The sequence below is a fragment of the Rousettus aegyptiacus genome, unplaced genomic scaffold (assembly GCF_014176215.1).
Source record: "Rousettus aegyptiacus isolate mRouAeg1 unplaced genomic scaffold, mRouAeg1.p scaffold_m13_p_6, whole genome shotgun sequence".
Classification (NCBI taxonomy): Eukaryota; Metazoa; Chordata; class Mammalia; order Chiroptera; family Pteropodidae; genus Rousettus; species Rousettus aegyptiacus.
Window position 1 is genome coordinate 5,092,947 of NW_023416309.1, and position 15,650 is coordinate 5,108,596.

Genomic DNA, 15,650 nt, shown 5'->3' on the forward strand with positions numbered 1-15,650 from the left:
CACATGCCTGCAGATCACTCTCAAAGGGGAGAAGGGGCTGAGGAAGGACAGATCATGCAGCAGGGAAATACCAGGAAAGGGAAGCAGAGCAGGATAGGAGTGAGAGGCACAGACTCACTCTGTCTGCGGTGCGGCGGGACAGTCCGTGGGATCCCCTGGAAGGAGCCCTGCCAAGGAGAGAAGGAGGGAGCAGAATACCCACCCTGTGTAGAGAGAGATGGGGGTAGGGAGGTATAATAAAAAAGGGAACCGAAAAATAGAGAAACCAAAGTCACACTTTAAAAAAAAATAGTAATACAACAATAGTGTTAATGAGAAGGTAGATTTCATTTTTTAAAATATAGGCAGTTCAAATTACTAAAAAAATACAACATAATTCCAAACGTTATTTATTTTTCATATATTTTAAGAAAAAATATTTTCCTGTAACATTTGTAGTTAATACATAAGAAACAAAGTATTCTTTCTGGTATATATTTGTCATTACAAATCTCTTTTTTAAAGTAGCAGGTTCCAGTCTTTTGCAAAAAATAAAAGCATATAAAAGGAAAGATAGACTTCAAGTATTACACACACAGACACTGCATCAATTATAAATCAGGCAATAAAAAATTACCATACAAAATTTATATTTCTTCTTAAATCAGAGGTTTTCAGAATAGTAACATAAAAAACATTAGCTGAAGATTGGAGAACCAATGCAGCATTAAAAATATTTAGGATACTGTTGAGAATGAGTACTATATCAAGAATGTGACATATAGGTCACAAATTATATATGCATGCTTTTTAATTTGAATAACTAGTGGCTTCTTAGTTTTACTTATTTTATTTTATTATTATTTTTAAAATCCATTTATTTATATATTTTTATTGTAAGTTTCAGCTGTACATTTTCAGTAAGTGTATACACACACACATACGCACACTGTATGTTCACCCCTCATAGTTAGATTTCTTTCTGTCACCACATATTTGATCCCCTTTACCCCATCTACCTCCCATTCCCCCCTCCCAGTTTTAATCACAGATTATCAGAATTAAAATACATATGGAACGTCATTTACTTCAATGTCTTCACTTTCCAGATAAAACTGGGTCTTCAAGAAAGTATTTGTTCAGTTTCACACAAATATAACCAGATTGGGTGGGTATCGTGTCTCTCTATTCCTAGCCTCTTCACAGTGACTGAAACTTACCCACACATAAAACTTGAAACACTCACTATCCCCAAAGAAAATGAGCCCATAAAACATCATACCCAGTTTATTCTACAAAAGTATGCATAATTTTTCAGACCAGTTAACCTGACAGAGAAATGATGTATTAGAATATTACTAATGTAGTTTGTTGGTGTTTACAGATTTCATGAACATCCAAATAAACTGTCTGCCACCTCTGTATCAACAACATTCCTTGGCTTGGTTCAGTATAATCAGATACTTCAGGAGTAATCCTACATAGCCCACTATAAAACAAAAACAAAAAATCCATTTTTTATGTTGATGAAGGGAAAACATAGTTATGAGAAACTAAATAGAATTAATGACCTTTAGAATATCCTAGTAAATAAAGATCCTATCTTTTGAAATTATTACACTTTCTCCACTAATTTAGCCATAGATGCTTGAGAAAATAGCTTGGAAAAATTTAATGGGTGATGATTCAGGTACTCTCCATACATATTATCAGATAAAACTCAATTTGCTATTTCAAAATGTTTAGGTTCAAAAGCTTTACACAAATTAAGTCCTTAACCAAGAAGGAGTACACACTTCCTTCCCTATTAGTTTTACCAGGGTCAAATTTCTACCCATTGCACTGAGTAAAGAAACTTTCAGACAGGGATTTTGTAAGGCCAACTAGCAGTCAGAGAAATAAGTTCTCTCTGGAGATTTGTGGAAATAGTACTCACTGGGAGTCAGGGGAACTGTTTTTCCTTGGATCTTCCATAAGCCCTGTAGCTCTGAGAAAGCCACTGATCTCCTGTGAACCTCAGTTTCTTCATTTGTAAGATTCAGGGTTGGAATATGCTACAGGCTGAATGAATATCTATGTCCCTCTAAAATTATTGCCCTGTGTGACGGTTTAAAGGTGGGGCCTTTAAAGAAGAGACCAGGTCATAAGCGTGGAGTGCTCATCAATGAAATTTAATGCTCTCAGAAATCCCAGAGAGCTTCCTGTGAGAAGCTTGCTGGTCTATGAACCAGGAAGTTGGCCCTCACCAGACCCTGAATCTGCTGGCATCTTGATCTTCGACTTCCCAGCCTCCAGAACTGTGAAAAATAAATTTTATTGTTTATAAACCACCCAATCTATGTTATTCTGTTAGAGTTGCCTGACTGGATTAAGACAGAATGGTTTGTCTCTAAGAAACTTATTAATTTTCATTTTTATAATTCAGTTTATCGCATACCTGTCCTTATTCCCACTCATCTAGAGTCACTGTTATCCTTTAATTTTATAACCATTTATATGGCGTTTTAAAAAATCAGCTTTGTATTAAATTGCCCCTCCTAATAAATTGTTAGGTCTTTGAAATAATTTAAGTAAAAGTATCTGTCATAATGCCTAGAATCTGGCGGGAGTTTTAAAAGATGTTAAATGTCCCACCTTCTCTGCCTACCAGTCCCCAGCACACAGCCAACACTGAATAACTGTTTACTGATCTAAACTGAATTAAGTTACTGTGTTTATCTAGGCCTGGATACATATTGTAAGTACCTAAGAATCTTAAAAAACAATGATACCCATCTTCACTCCCCCAAGACCAATAAAAGATGATCTCTGAGATAGGCCTAATCATGAGAAAAAGAGAAAGACAACCTTGTGAAATAAATACATTAGAGCTTTGCCTGCTGCTACAAAGGGCCACCCATTGATTAAGCTCATTAAATAGTTTTAATTTGAGTTTATACCTAGAAAGGCAAAGAATGCTATTCATTTTATTTCTGCCACTTAAAATGCCTCCTTCCACTTTTCTAACTTCAAACCCATTTCCTAAAAGCTTCTACTGATCCTACCTAAATTAACAATCTTGTTAATAAGCATCCACATCTCTTGGTGAATATTTGTCTCAGGGAATTTTTCTTCCTCTGTTCATTATGCTGATTTGAATATTTTCTAATTCTTCTATTAAAAATAACCACTCTTAGAATAATAGCCTCCTTACTTTTCTTCATGTCAACTACAGCTTCTTGCTAAGTGACTTACACAGAGTAGAAACAACATACTGTGAATTTAATACTGTTAAATTTAATAGAAGTGGGACTGCCAGTACCAGCATAAGATGGAATAGATATACTTTTCCCTTTTTCTCCTGCAAAGTACAGCCAAAAATCCTGGATATTATATATAAAACAAATATAAAACTCTAAAAGGTGGAGCTAAGAAAACAGACCAGCTATGGACCTTGAAATCTAAGGAAAAACATAGTAGAGAATTCTTGGGTTTTCTTTTTGCCTAATACATCCTGGACTAGGTGACAGTGAAGCCTGAACCCAGAATTGCCAATGAGCGCAGACATAAAAAAAAAACAAAAAAGGTCTCAGGTAAAACCTGCAATCTGCCAAAGGTGCTATGAGGAAAGAGGCAGCAGAGTAATACACAAAATTTGTACACAATAATTTGCTAAATGCCATGTGAAAAACTGCATCCCCAGCTGCCTTCACACCAGAAAAAAACCAATTGGGAAGCCTAAGATTCTGCCCTCATCTGGCTCTAATGCTGTCTTATATGGTTAAAATATGTATAGGAAATATTTAAGACATTTATAAACGGAGGAAAAGAAAGGACTTAAAGGGAAGTAGGATTTCTATACTTAGTAAACTACATAAATTTATATATATTGGTAAGATAAAAAAATGGAACTAGCCTTAAAAATTCCCTAAGTAGACAAAGCCAGTTTAATGATATAAACAAAGTTTAACTTAGCTTATTTGGCAAGATTAGCTTGACATGGGTTCATTTCCAAAGGCATGGGTTCATGCCTTTGGAAATCATAAGTAAAACCTGAACTGTTTCCCAAGGTTGGGCTGCTTTATAACAATGTACCCTTGAGTCTCAATCCATGTTTTGGGTTGAATATTCCCAATTTTGGAACTGTCTTTTTGGTGTTTTCACAATAAACTTTTACTAATTTTACTATTTTGGTGATTCACTGGTTTTACCTCTGTTATTTCTGAACATTTGCCAATACATAATATCTAGAACAATCATAACATTTCCATAAAAAAAGGTACACTCAAAATACTATATGTAAATCAAAATGAAATTCTAAAAGACGTATAAGTAACATACAGCAAAAAAGAAAAATAAAATAAAAACAAAGAAGAGGTGAAACAAAAATAAACAGAATGGTAGACTTAAGCCCCAATATATCAACGACATTAAATATAAAGGCTGTCTAGATACCAATTAAAAGACAGATTGACAGAGTGGATTAAAAAAGTCAAAATCCAATTATATGCATGGTGTGTGAAATTCACGAGATGTAACTATAAAGATATTTTAAGTTAAATAGGGAAAAACATATACCATGCAAATAAATCAAAAGGAAGCAAGAGTAGCCATGTCACTATCAAGTAAAGAATTCAGAGCAAATTACCAGGTATAAAAAGAGATCTTTTAAAATAATAAAAGGGTCAATATATCAAACAGAGATAGAAATCCTAAATGTATACGTACCAGACTACAGAACTACACATGAAGCAAAAGTGACATAACTAAAAGAACAGCCAAATCCACAATTACAGCTGGAGACTCCAATACCCTTCTCTCAACAACTAAGAAAACTAGACAAAATCATCAATGATTAAGAAGAGCTCAAGGACACCATCAACAATCAGAATCTCATCAATATTTATAAAATACTCCAACCAAGAACAGTAAACTACATAGTCTTTTCAAGAGTCCACAGTACATTTATCAAAACAAATCATGATCTAGGTCATAAAACAAACTACAATAAACTTAAAGAATTGAATACAGAATGTATTTTCTGACCACAATGGAATTAAATTAGAAATCAGCAACAGAAAGAAGATAGGAAAATTTCCAGAAACTTGATACTAAACAACATAATTCATGGGTCAAAAAGAGAAGACACAAGGGAAATTAAAACTAAATTAAAAAAAATACGTAATATCAAAAGTTACAGGACACAGTTAAAGCAAGGACACAAAGAGAAAAAAAAATCTCGAATCATTAAGCTAAATTTCCACCTTAAGAAACTTGGAAAATAACAAGCCAAAAGTAACCAGAAATAAATAGAGTGAAAACTACTGAAATTGAACACAGAAAAATAAAGGTAATTAAGGAAACGAATTTTGGTTCTTTGGTCAATGAAACTGACAAACAGAACAGGAAATAAAAATAGCGTACATGATAGAGGCTCTGTGCATCTCTCTGGCAACCAAATCAAAGTTGTGAAGGAAACAAGGAGCAGTAGCAAGGAAAAATCACCTGGGATCTACATGAACAAGCCATTCAACTAGAGAGAAGTCCAAGAAATAACCCTGCAACGGTAGAAGGTAGGACAGCGTGAGGACGCTAGGCTGCCCAGTCTCAAGTGAGATGAAGGCTGCAGCAGCAGTGGCAGATGTCTCTTAAAGAGGCCAGGTCCACAAGCGGATTTTCTTGGTGACGGACCTGCTCGCTCTGAGCACCAGTGCTGATTTGGCTGCATGCAAGGGGCACCAGGAACTGACAGGAGACATTGCTGGAGTGAAGGCCAAAGGGAGACTCGCTCTCTAGAAGGGTGGTTGTGCCCTCCCCTCTCACAGTGCCCTCGACATAGGGCCACCATAGCCAACACCTCATCAAACTGGATAACGGAGGTAGCTCCCCCCAGAAGACTCCCTGAAACCTGGCCTCCCCCAACTCATGGCCCTATCTAAGCCACACCCAGGTATATCCTCAGTGAGTCAGGTGCTCCTTGCTGAGCAGCTCCTAAACTCACATTAGATGCAGCTGGCCTCGGTTTCTGGCGTGGCCTTTTGAGGCAACTATTAAGCACAGCATCTTTGGATTGCTTGCTGAATCTTAACAGGAGACCCCAGAGAGGCAGAGGCTTTGGCTAAATTTGGCCTGCAGCTGAACCCCTCTCAGGTCTGTGCCACTGGTAACATACTTCATAAATACACATTAATAAGACCGGAAGACTTGAGAGCTTTAATACATAGAAACAGACATGGAAAGGCAGCCAAATGAAAAAACAAAGAAGCAGAAACCATGTGAGAGAACAGAAAAGAGATCCAGATATAATGGAGTCAAGTAATCTAACAGATATAGAGTTCAAAACACTGGTTATAAAGATGCTTAATGAACTTTTGGGAAGTGTAGATAAATTCAACAAAGAGATAAAAAACATAAAAATGGAAATGGAAATTATAAAAGGGAACCAGTCTGAAATGAAGAACACAGTATCTGAGATGAGAAGTATATTAAATGGAATAAACAAAGTAAATAAAGAAAAGGATCAAATGACCTATCCTAGAAGATGGAAAAGCCAAGGACACTCAATCAGAATGGCAAGGAAAAAGATGCCAAGACTGTAAAAAGAATTTAAGGAGCATATTCATCTGATCAGTGTACTTGAAGGAAAACAAGATGTTGAACAGCTGTTTGAAGAAATAATGATGGAAAACTTTTCTAACCTGGTGAAGGAAATGGACATACAACCCCAGGAAGCTCAGAGAATCCCAAAGACCAGGGATCCAAAGAGGCCCACACCGACGCATCATAATTAAAATGCCAAAGGTTAAATACAAAGAATATTAAAAGCAGCAAGAGAAAAGTAGATAGTTACCTACAAGGGAACACTCATAAGACTGGCAGCTGATTTCTCAAAAGAAACTATGCAGGACAGAAGGGCTTGGCACAAAATATCTGACGTGATGAAGACCCAGGATCTACAACCAAGAATACTTTACACAGCAAAGCTATCATTTAGAGTTGAATGACAGATAAAAGAGCTTCCCAGACAAAAATAAGCTAAAAGAATTTATCACTACCAAGCCAGTATTACAGGAAATGTTGGAGGGACTTCTTTAAGAAGAAAAAACATGTATCAAAAACAGGAATAAAGAATGGTAACAACTACATTCCTATAATAAGTATCTCAAATGGAAAAGAATTAAGTGCTCTAGCTAAAAGACAGAGTGGATGAATGGATAGGAAAACAAGACCCTTACATGCCGCCTATACGAGACTCACTTCAGATTAAAAGATACACACACACTAAAAGAAGGGGATGAAAAAAGATATTGCTTAGATGGACCTAGAAGGTATTTAAGTCAGAGAAAGAGGAATAAAATATGACTTCCCTTATATGTGGAATCTAAGGAATAAAAAGAACAAACTAACCAAAAACAGACTCACAAATATAGTGGACAATTTGGTGACGGACAGAGGGGAGGGTGTTATACATTTGCTAGGTGAAGGGTCAGGGGAGGGAGGGAGCAACTGGGGAGATTGTTTTATAAACTATATAGATATCTAACCAATGTACTGTATACATGAAACTAATTAAATACATATTTTTTAAAGTAGAAAAAAGAAAAAAAGAATATCCAGCACAGTTCTCTAGGCCAAAGGCAAGTATGTACAAGAGACATGCCAAAAGGTCTGGGCCCCTACATACTGATGCTTACAAATACAGAGAAAAGGAAGGATTTTGTCCAAAGATAAAAGCAAATTGATGATATTTATAATTTTATTCACTTTAAAAATAAATGATATTTCATAGTTGAGTCAAAAATTACTGGGAAGTGGAAAGGGTGGGAACACTCTTATATGTTACACCAACTGGTACAAACTTTCTAGACAGAATTTGGTACGGTACCAAAAAATTTAAAAATGTACATCCCTTTGGCTCAGTTACTACTTGCTTTCTAAGAATGTATTCTAATAGTTACAAATGTGTGGCAAAGGTTTATCTGCAAAGCTGTTTGACTCAGCACGGTTTAAAGCAGGAAAAAGCGAGAAACAAATGCATTGCACACCGCTCAAAAGAAGGTTCAATAACACTTGTGCATTGTAGCAACCGTTCTGTGACAGAGCAGAAAGATGCTGAGTAGTATGAGGAAATGTCCGGAATATAGTAAAAAAAAGGTTACAGAACAGCAAGTGCTCTGTGCTGCAGCTTTATTTTCTAAAAAGTATGTAAAATCAAATATATTAAAAAGACTGGAAGGATTTACACCAAAAAAAATTGAGAAACAACTAAGAGTGATAAAGAAAAACAGATAAGACCCAAATTATCAAAATCATGAATGAAACAGGATATCAACATGGATACTCTAGTCATTAAGAAGATGATAATGGAATGCGATGAACAACTTTACAGTCATAAATTCAACTCAGAAGAAATGTAATAATTCCTCAAAACCACAAACTATCAAAACTCACCCAAGATGAAACAGAACATTTGAACAGTTCTATACCAATGTAAAAACTCCCCAAAAGAAATCTACAGGGCTAGATGGTTTCATTGGAGAATTTTACCAAACATTTAAAAATTAACACCAATTTTACAAAATCTTTTCCAGAAAGCAGAAGATGTAATAACACATTCCCACTCATTTATGAGGATGGAATTACTCAAACACAGAACCAAAGCACCACACACACACACCATTATCCTTCATGAATACAGATATAAACAATCCTTAACAAAATACTACTTAAATAAAATTCAGAAATATATTTAAAAAATTATACACCACGACCAAGTGGGGTTGAAGTCAACAAGAACAATTAATTTTCAAAAATCAATCAACGCAATCAATATGCTAAAATACAAAAATCACTTGTTCACATATATTAGTATAGCAAAAGCATTTAACAAAATCTAACACACATATTCATGATAAAAACTCAGCAAACTAGTAATAAAGGTTAAGTTCTTCAACTTGGTAAAAAGCATATCTCAAATGTTTATGGTTAACCTTTACTAAATGGTGAATGTTTTTTTCTTAGAGCAGGAAGATGGCAAGAATGCCTATTCTCACCATTCTTATTCAACAGTGGCATAATACAAGAAAAGGAAATAAAAGACATGTAGATCAAAAGTAAGAAAACTATTCTTATTTGCAGATGACATGTTGGTCCATGTAGAAAACCCCAATCTACAGAAAAACTCTCAGAATAAATGATTTTTAAACATTCACAGGAAAAAGATCCATGTACAAAAATCAATTGTATTTCTAAATACCAGCAATTAACACATTGAAACAGAAATACAATGTAATTTATAATCACTCAAAAAAGTTAAATGTTTAATAAGCCTAAGAAAGCATGTAGAGAATGTGTATTCTGAAAACTAGAAAATGGTGAATAAGGAAATCAATGTAAATTTAAATTGATGGAGAGATATACCTCATTCATGAATTCGAATACTCAAGACATTAAAGATGTCAATTTTCCCCCAAATGACAGTTAGGTATAACACATTTTCTGTCAAAATCCTGGCAAAATTTTTTTTGATATAGACAAGCTTATTCAAAAATTATGTGGAAAGGTAAAAGAACTAGAAATACGTTAAAAATTTTGAGAAAGAATAATAAAATAGAAGGAATCACTCTACCCAATTTAAGATTTATTAAATAGCTACAGCAATCAAGACAGGTGGTATTGGTGTAGGAGCAGACAAATAGATCACTGTAACAGAGAATCCAGAAGCAGATCCACACAAATAATTATCAACTGATATTTTATAAAGATACAAAAGTAAGTCAATAGTGAAAGAACAGTCTTTTAAACAAATGGTACAAAATAACTGGATATTTGTAGGAAAATAATGAACCTTGACCTAAACCTCATATATTATATAAAAATTAACTCAAAATGGATCACAAATTTTTTAAACATTATTTTATTTTACTTTGCATTGTGACATTAACAAAATCCATTAAGTGTCAAGTATATAATTCAACAGTAAGTCATATATATATATATATTGCATTCTGTGTTCACAGCTCATAGATTTCTTTCTGTCACCACATATTTGACCCTTTTAACTCCATCTACCTACCCCATTCTCCTTACATTCTGGTAACCAATAGTCTACTATAAAATGGGTCATAGATTTAAATATGAAATGTGAAACTATAAACATTTTAGAAGAAAACAAAATTTTCAATGTTTTTGCCTGCGTGAAGAGTTTAGACATTACACAAAAAGCACAATTCATAAAAGAAAAAAACAATAAAGTGGACCTCATCAAAATTAAAATATTTTGTTCTGTGAAAGACTTTGAAAAGGATGAAAGAAAGCTATTGAGGGAAAATACCTGCAAAGTAGACAAAGGACTCATTGAGAATATACAAATAAATCAAAATGTAACAGTGGAAAAATAAACAATCTAATTAGAAAATACGGGGGCGGGGGGGGAGACATTTAGAGACATTTCAACAAAGATGGCAAATAAACACATGAAAAGATGTCACCATAATTAGCCATTAGGGAAATATATATTAAAACCGCAATTACACACCTACCAGAATAGCTAAAACAAAAAACAATGAATACTAAATGCTGGTGAAGACGTAGAGAAAATGGATCACTCATACAATATTAACGAGAATCTAAAATGGCATTGCTGCTCTGGTAAACAGTTTGGAAGATTCTTTAAAAATAAAACATACAGCTATTATATGACCCAGAAATCATACTACCTGGCATTTAACCCAGAGAAATAAAAATTTATATCTATAAAAGATCTTCATAATATTCACGGTAGCTTTACTTTTAATAGCTCAAAACTGGAAACTATTAAAATGTCTCTTTAACAGATGTGGTTAAACAAACAATGGACTATCCATGTCATGGAATCCCACTCAGCAATAAAAAGGAACAAATCACTGACAAACATAACTACTTGGATGAATCTCTAGGATGTTATGCTGGGTGTAAAAAAGCCAATCTCAAAAGCTCACACATTATTTACCATTTATATAAAATTCTTGACAATATTATAGATATGGAAAACAGATTACTGGTTGACAGGAGTTAGGAATGGTAGGGGAAGGAAGGAATGGTTTTGATTATTAAAAGGCAGCACACAAGGGAGAACTTTGTAATGGTGTGATAATTCTGTACCTTAAATGTGGTATTTGTTATATGAATCTACACAAATGATAAAATGGCATAGCATAGAACTATGCATACACTAATGTCAATTTCCTGGTTTTGATATTGTGCTATAACCATAGGTAACCATTGTGATTTGGATATTGGGTGATAGCTATGAAGGATCTTTCTGTACTATTTTTGCAACTTTTTGTAAATCTGTAAGTATTTTAAAATAAAAGGTAAAAAAAATAAGAGTAATAATACCATAATGCACATCGGAGTAATACAGAAAATTATTTGAAATGCTCACTATATTGGTAGGGTCATATTTTCTTTGGGAGACAAAAAAACATGGTTAAGGACCTTCTCATCTCTATAAATTAAAGACAATTTCCCTGCGTATGAAAAGAAGAAAGATTATGTATTCCTTTCAACAGTAAAACAAACAAACAAACAAACAAAAACTGAACTAGCTATAAAATGTGATAAGGCTAACTAAACCATGCGACCAGGCAAGTTCAGAGACACCAGACATCTTAGCAACACTAAGCAGAGCACTAAGAAACAGCATGCATTGGCTCCCCATGATTCCATTTCTACTGGAGGTGTTCCTACCAAAAAAGAGAATTTGTAGGGAAGAGCATACTTAGAAACTTAGAAGATTCAGGATTTGTAAGATGGAAAGGAAGAGTGTGAGACCAGAGCTTGAGCAAAAAGACAACACAAAGAAAGAATGAAAAAGTTCCCAGATGAATGAATCTGTTCCAGCAGTGAGTGATGGAATACACTAGCTCCTCAACTGAAGACTGCCAGAAGTTATGGCAGTTTGAAGACAGATTTAAGAGGCAAAAGGTCTAGTCCCCATATCTGAAAGACAAGTCTAGCATCCTCTGGTCCATAAACAGGGCCCACTGTCCTGCTATCTCTGGTTTACCCTCTGCTGTCCATCCATGAATATCATAAACTAAGAATCAGGTAATGTCTTTGATTTAGTATCAAGTTGTTAGCACTGAAATATAGGATTGAAATATAGAAAAAAACTAGACGAAGTTTGCTGAATGAATGAATGAATGGAGCTCTGTTTTAAAAGCTGAAGGAATTTACTAGGTTATTTTTTTTTGGGGGGGGGGGGAGTCAATTCTTGCCGTTTAGTTCAGGTTTAAAGTCTAACCCAATGACCTCCATACAGTAGCTGCACTGTCCAATATGACTGCTAGTAGGCACATGAGGGCTATATGGATAGTCTAAGTTAAAAAGTGCTATGAATGTCAAATACACCCCAGATGATAAAAACAAAAATTGGAATGTAATATCTCAGTATTTTATTTATACTAATTATACATTCAAATGGTACTACTGGGTGAAATAAAATATTTTATTAAAACTAATTTTGCATATTTCTTTTTACTTAACTTTAGATACTAGAACATTTAAATTATACATGCAGCTCACATTACATTTCGATTTTTGCACTAATCTAGAGGGCAGAACAGTATATAAAATTCTTTCTTAATAGAAGCCATGAAGATCCCTAAGCTTTGGCCAGAAAAGAGACTTTTGCTCATTTGAGTCTACTTTAAATTTTCTGATGACTTTTAAGATGAAGTGGTAGATATGAGATGCTTTCTGCTAAAGAAACCACAGTAGGTGTGTATGCAAACAAAAGCAGTAGGTTTGCACCTGAATAGTCATGTGGTGTACAATGATGTTCCTTCCAGTAAATGACCCACTGCATATATGACCAGTGATCCCATAAGATTACAATGGAGCTGAAAAATTCCTATCACCTAGCGATGTCACAGCAATCATAAAGTTGGAGCACAATGTATAACCCATGTGTTGGTAGTGATGCTGGTGTAAATGAAACTACTATACATACTATACATAATGCTTGATAATGATAATAAATGACTATGTTACTGGTTTATGTATTTACTATACTATACTTTTTTATTGTTTAATTTTAGTGTACTCTTTCTACAAAAAAAAGTTTAGTATGCCATGTTATGCCAGCAGCCTCGTACATCTTATGTTTACCACATCTCTTGATTACATTGTTTTTTCTTGTGCTGGATTTAATTTTGTGTTCTTTGTAATAACGAGCTGCACAGACTTATAGCCTAGAAGCAACAGGCTATATGCCATATAGCCAAGGTGTGTAGTAGGCTATACCATCTAGGTTTGTGTAAGTGCACTCTGATTTTGTACAATCATGAATTGCCTAATGATGCATTTCTCAGAATTTATTTTCAACATTAAACAGTATATGATCATATGTCCCATCCAAGGGGGGAACACACTTTTTAGGAAAACTTATATCTGACAAATAGTTTAACCACATGGATAATATTCTAATTATACCTTAAACTGGTAGGGCAAAAAATAAATAAAAATATAAAGGAACAAAATATAAAAAATCAAGAGTGTCTGGACTCAGGGTTTTAGAGGAAACTGTTCATTTCTTTCAAGTTAAAGCCTATAGAGTCCAAGTCTTCACATTAAAAAATAAAAATAAAAAAAAAACATTTCTGTGAACTTTAACTAAGGGATAAGACAAGGAGCTGTGAGCCAAGTCCTCCAGAACAACTGAAGCTCTTCCCTCGAAGAGCTGCTTTTCCTTAAATCAGCGATGGGAACAGATGAAAGTTATTTACCACTTGAGGTTAGAGAAAGGGAAACTTTTAGCTTAACAATGAAGAGACAAAAACTTTATGATTCATAAAGATTAGTTTACATATTTTTCCCCTCTTCTATGAGAGCTTAAGAAGCTTCCTGGAAGGGTCTTATTTGCTCCCAAAGGGGTCTGTAGCACTTGGCATTGTAGCACTGAGCTTTCCTAGTGGATAAAGCTTTATTGCTAAAGATTTCTGTCTTCCACACACTTTCAACCTATGTTTTTACCTAACTTTCCTGCACCTTTCGAGTTCCAATCCTACATATTCAAACTCCTCTACCTTTTGTTCTGCCAGAATCTCAAACTCAAGAGATGAAAATATATACCTAAAACCTTCAGCAGTTTCCTTCTCTAATAATATCCTTTCTCCAGGTTTTCCAATTTTTATGACTGATATGCCATCTTTCCTGTCATCCCGGTTTGATAACATATTCATCACCTTCCCTCTCACACCCTTCTCATCCAATCACTTATCAAGATTCTGCCTCAGTGACCTTCTCTGCATCTCCATGAGAGATCAACTATCATAGGTTAGTCCTCATCAACTCTTGCCTAGGCTATTATAATAACCTTCTCTACCTTCCTTCTGTGCTCAATGGGATTAATTCATTCCTGCTGGAATCATGTGCTAAGCACACACAGAGAAACGGGACACAGCTCCTGCCTCAAGAGACTCAGTGTTTCCTCTCACATTACTTTTCCTGCAGCAAAATATGGTTAAGCCTGCTAGAACCTTCTGGCCACAGAATTAAATAGAAAGTTCTCGGTTTAACATCTAAGTCTCCATAATGTGATCCAAGTGTAACTCTCCAAATTTCTCTCTTACTTCACAATATTCTCATGTAATCATTACTTTTACCATCGCCACCACCAAAGAACACTGAAACATGACAAAGTACAGTAAGTAATTTGAAAACATAAAGTTAACAATCCAAATGTTAGTTTTTCATCTGTACAGAAGAAATCTCATTGGGTTAGTAAAATTTTATATAATTTATGCCAGGTGTATTTCCTTCTGAGAGATAACAAGCAGCCCTCAGTCTCCAGAACTGATCTCATAAACAATCTCACAGAATTCAACGTTACTCTGAGACCATGATAACATGAAATAACATGAAACAAAACAAAACTGCTTCATAGTTTTGTCTAAGTACAGAATAAAAACAAAGTCATTGTAACTATTCACAAAATACCCTAGACTTATCCACTTTCTGATAGCATTTAATCTGAGCAAACCCCTGCTTCCTTAGTCCTTCCCCCTAATCACCCAAGAAAAGCTCAAAATTCTATAAAACAGCAGTCCCCAACAGCAGGGCTGCAGACCAGTATGGGTCTGTGGCCTGTGAGGAACCAGGCCAACCAGCAGGAGGTGAGCAGCGGGCAAGGGAAGCTTCATTTGTATTTGCAGCTGCTTCCCAGCACTAGCATCACTGCCTCAGCTCCACTTCAGATCATCGGGCATTAGATTCTCATAGGAGCACCAGTCCCTGGTACCAGAAAGGTTGGAGACCGCTGCTATAAAAGCTTCCTTCTGACACACTTTTTAAAGATGGCTCCTTCTTGGCCACAAGTAATCTACCTAACCTGTTTCACACGTGTGTTTCTGGTGGGCTTTGGCTGAAGGTCATTGACCTTTCACTGTTCTGAATGATGAGGACTGCTATATTTGTTTAGAAATTTTAGGACTGGGTAAAAAGAAATGGTATTAATATTCTTGCTCTATCAGAAATATTAATATAGCTTTTTAAAGGAACTCTCAGAGCATACTACTAAAGGGACATTCTATAGTGAAAAAAAAAACACTTCAGTTACATTTGACATTTAAAAAATAGTAATTTTCTAAAACATGTGAAGAAATGTTTTTGTAATTACCTAAGAAAAAGGAAAGTTAGATGTTCCAGGA

The 15,650-nt window shown here is 34.9% G+C and overlaps 1 protein-coding gene across 10 annotated transcripts in view; it reads right to left on the reverse strand.

Annotated features, from left to right (window-relative positions):
* CCSER2 (coiled-coil serine rich protein 2) overlaps window positions 1-15,650 on the reverse strand; it is a 170,037-nt gene that overhangs the window by 16,601 nt on the left and 137,786 nt on the right. For 3 of the 10 annotated variants that reach the window (XM_016130172.2, XM_016130178.2, XM_016130171.2), the window contains one exon: window positions 119-203. The exons of 6 other annotated variants lie outside the window; for them this stretch is intronic. In XM_016130172.2, the coding sequence (XP_015985658.1) occupies window positions 119-203 (85 nt within the window). Of the gene's footprint in view, window positions 1-118; window positions 204-955; window positions 1,469-15,650 lie in introns of those variants that run through there. One more of the 10 variants, XM_036223584.1, reaches the window with a different exon arrangement.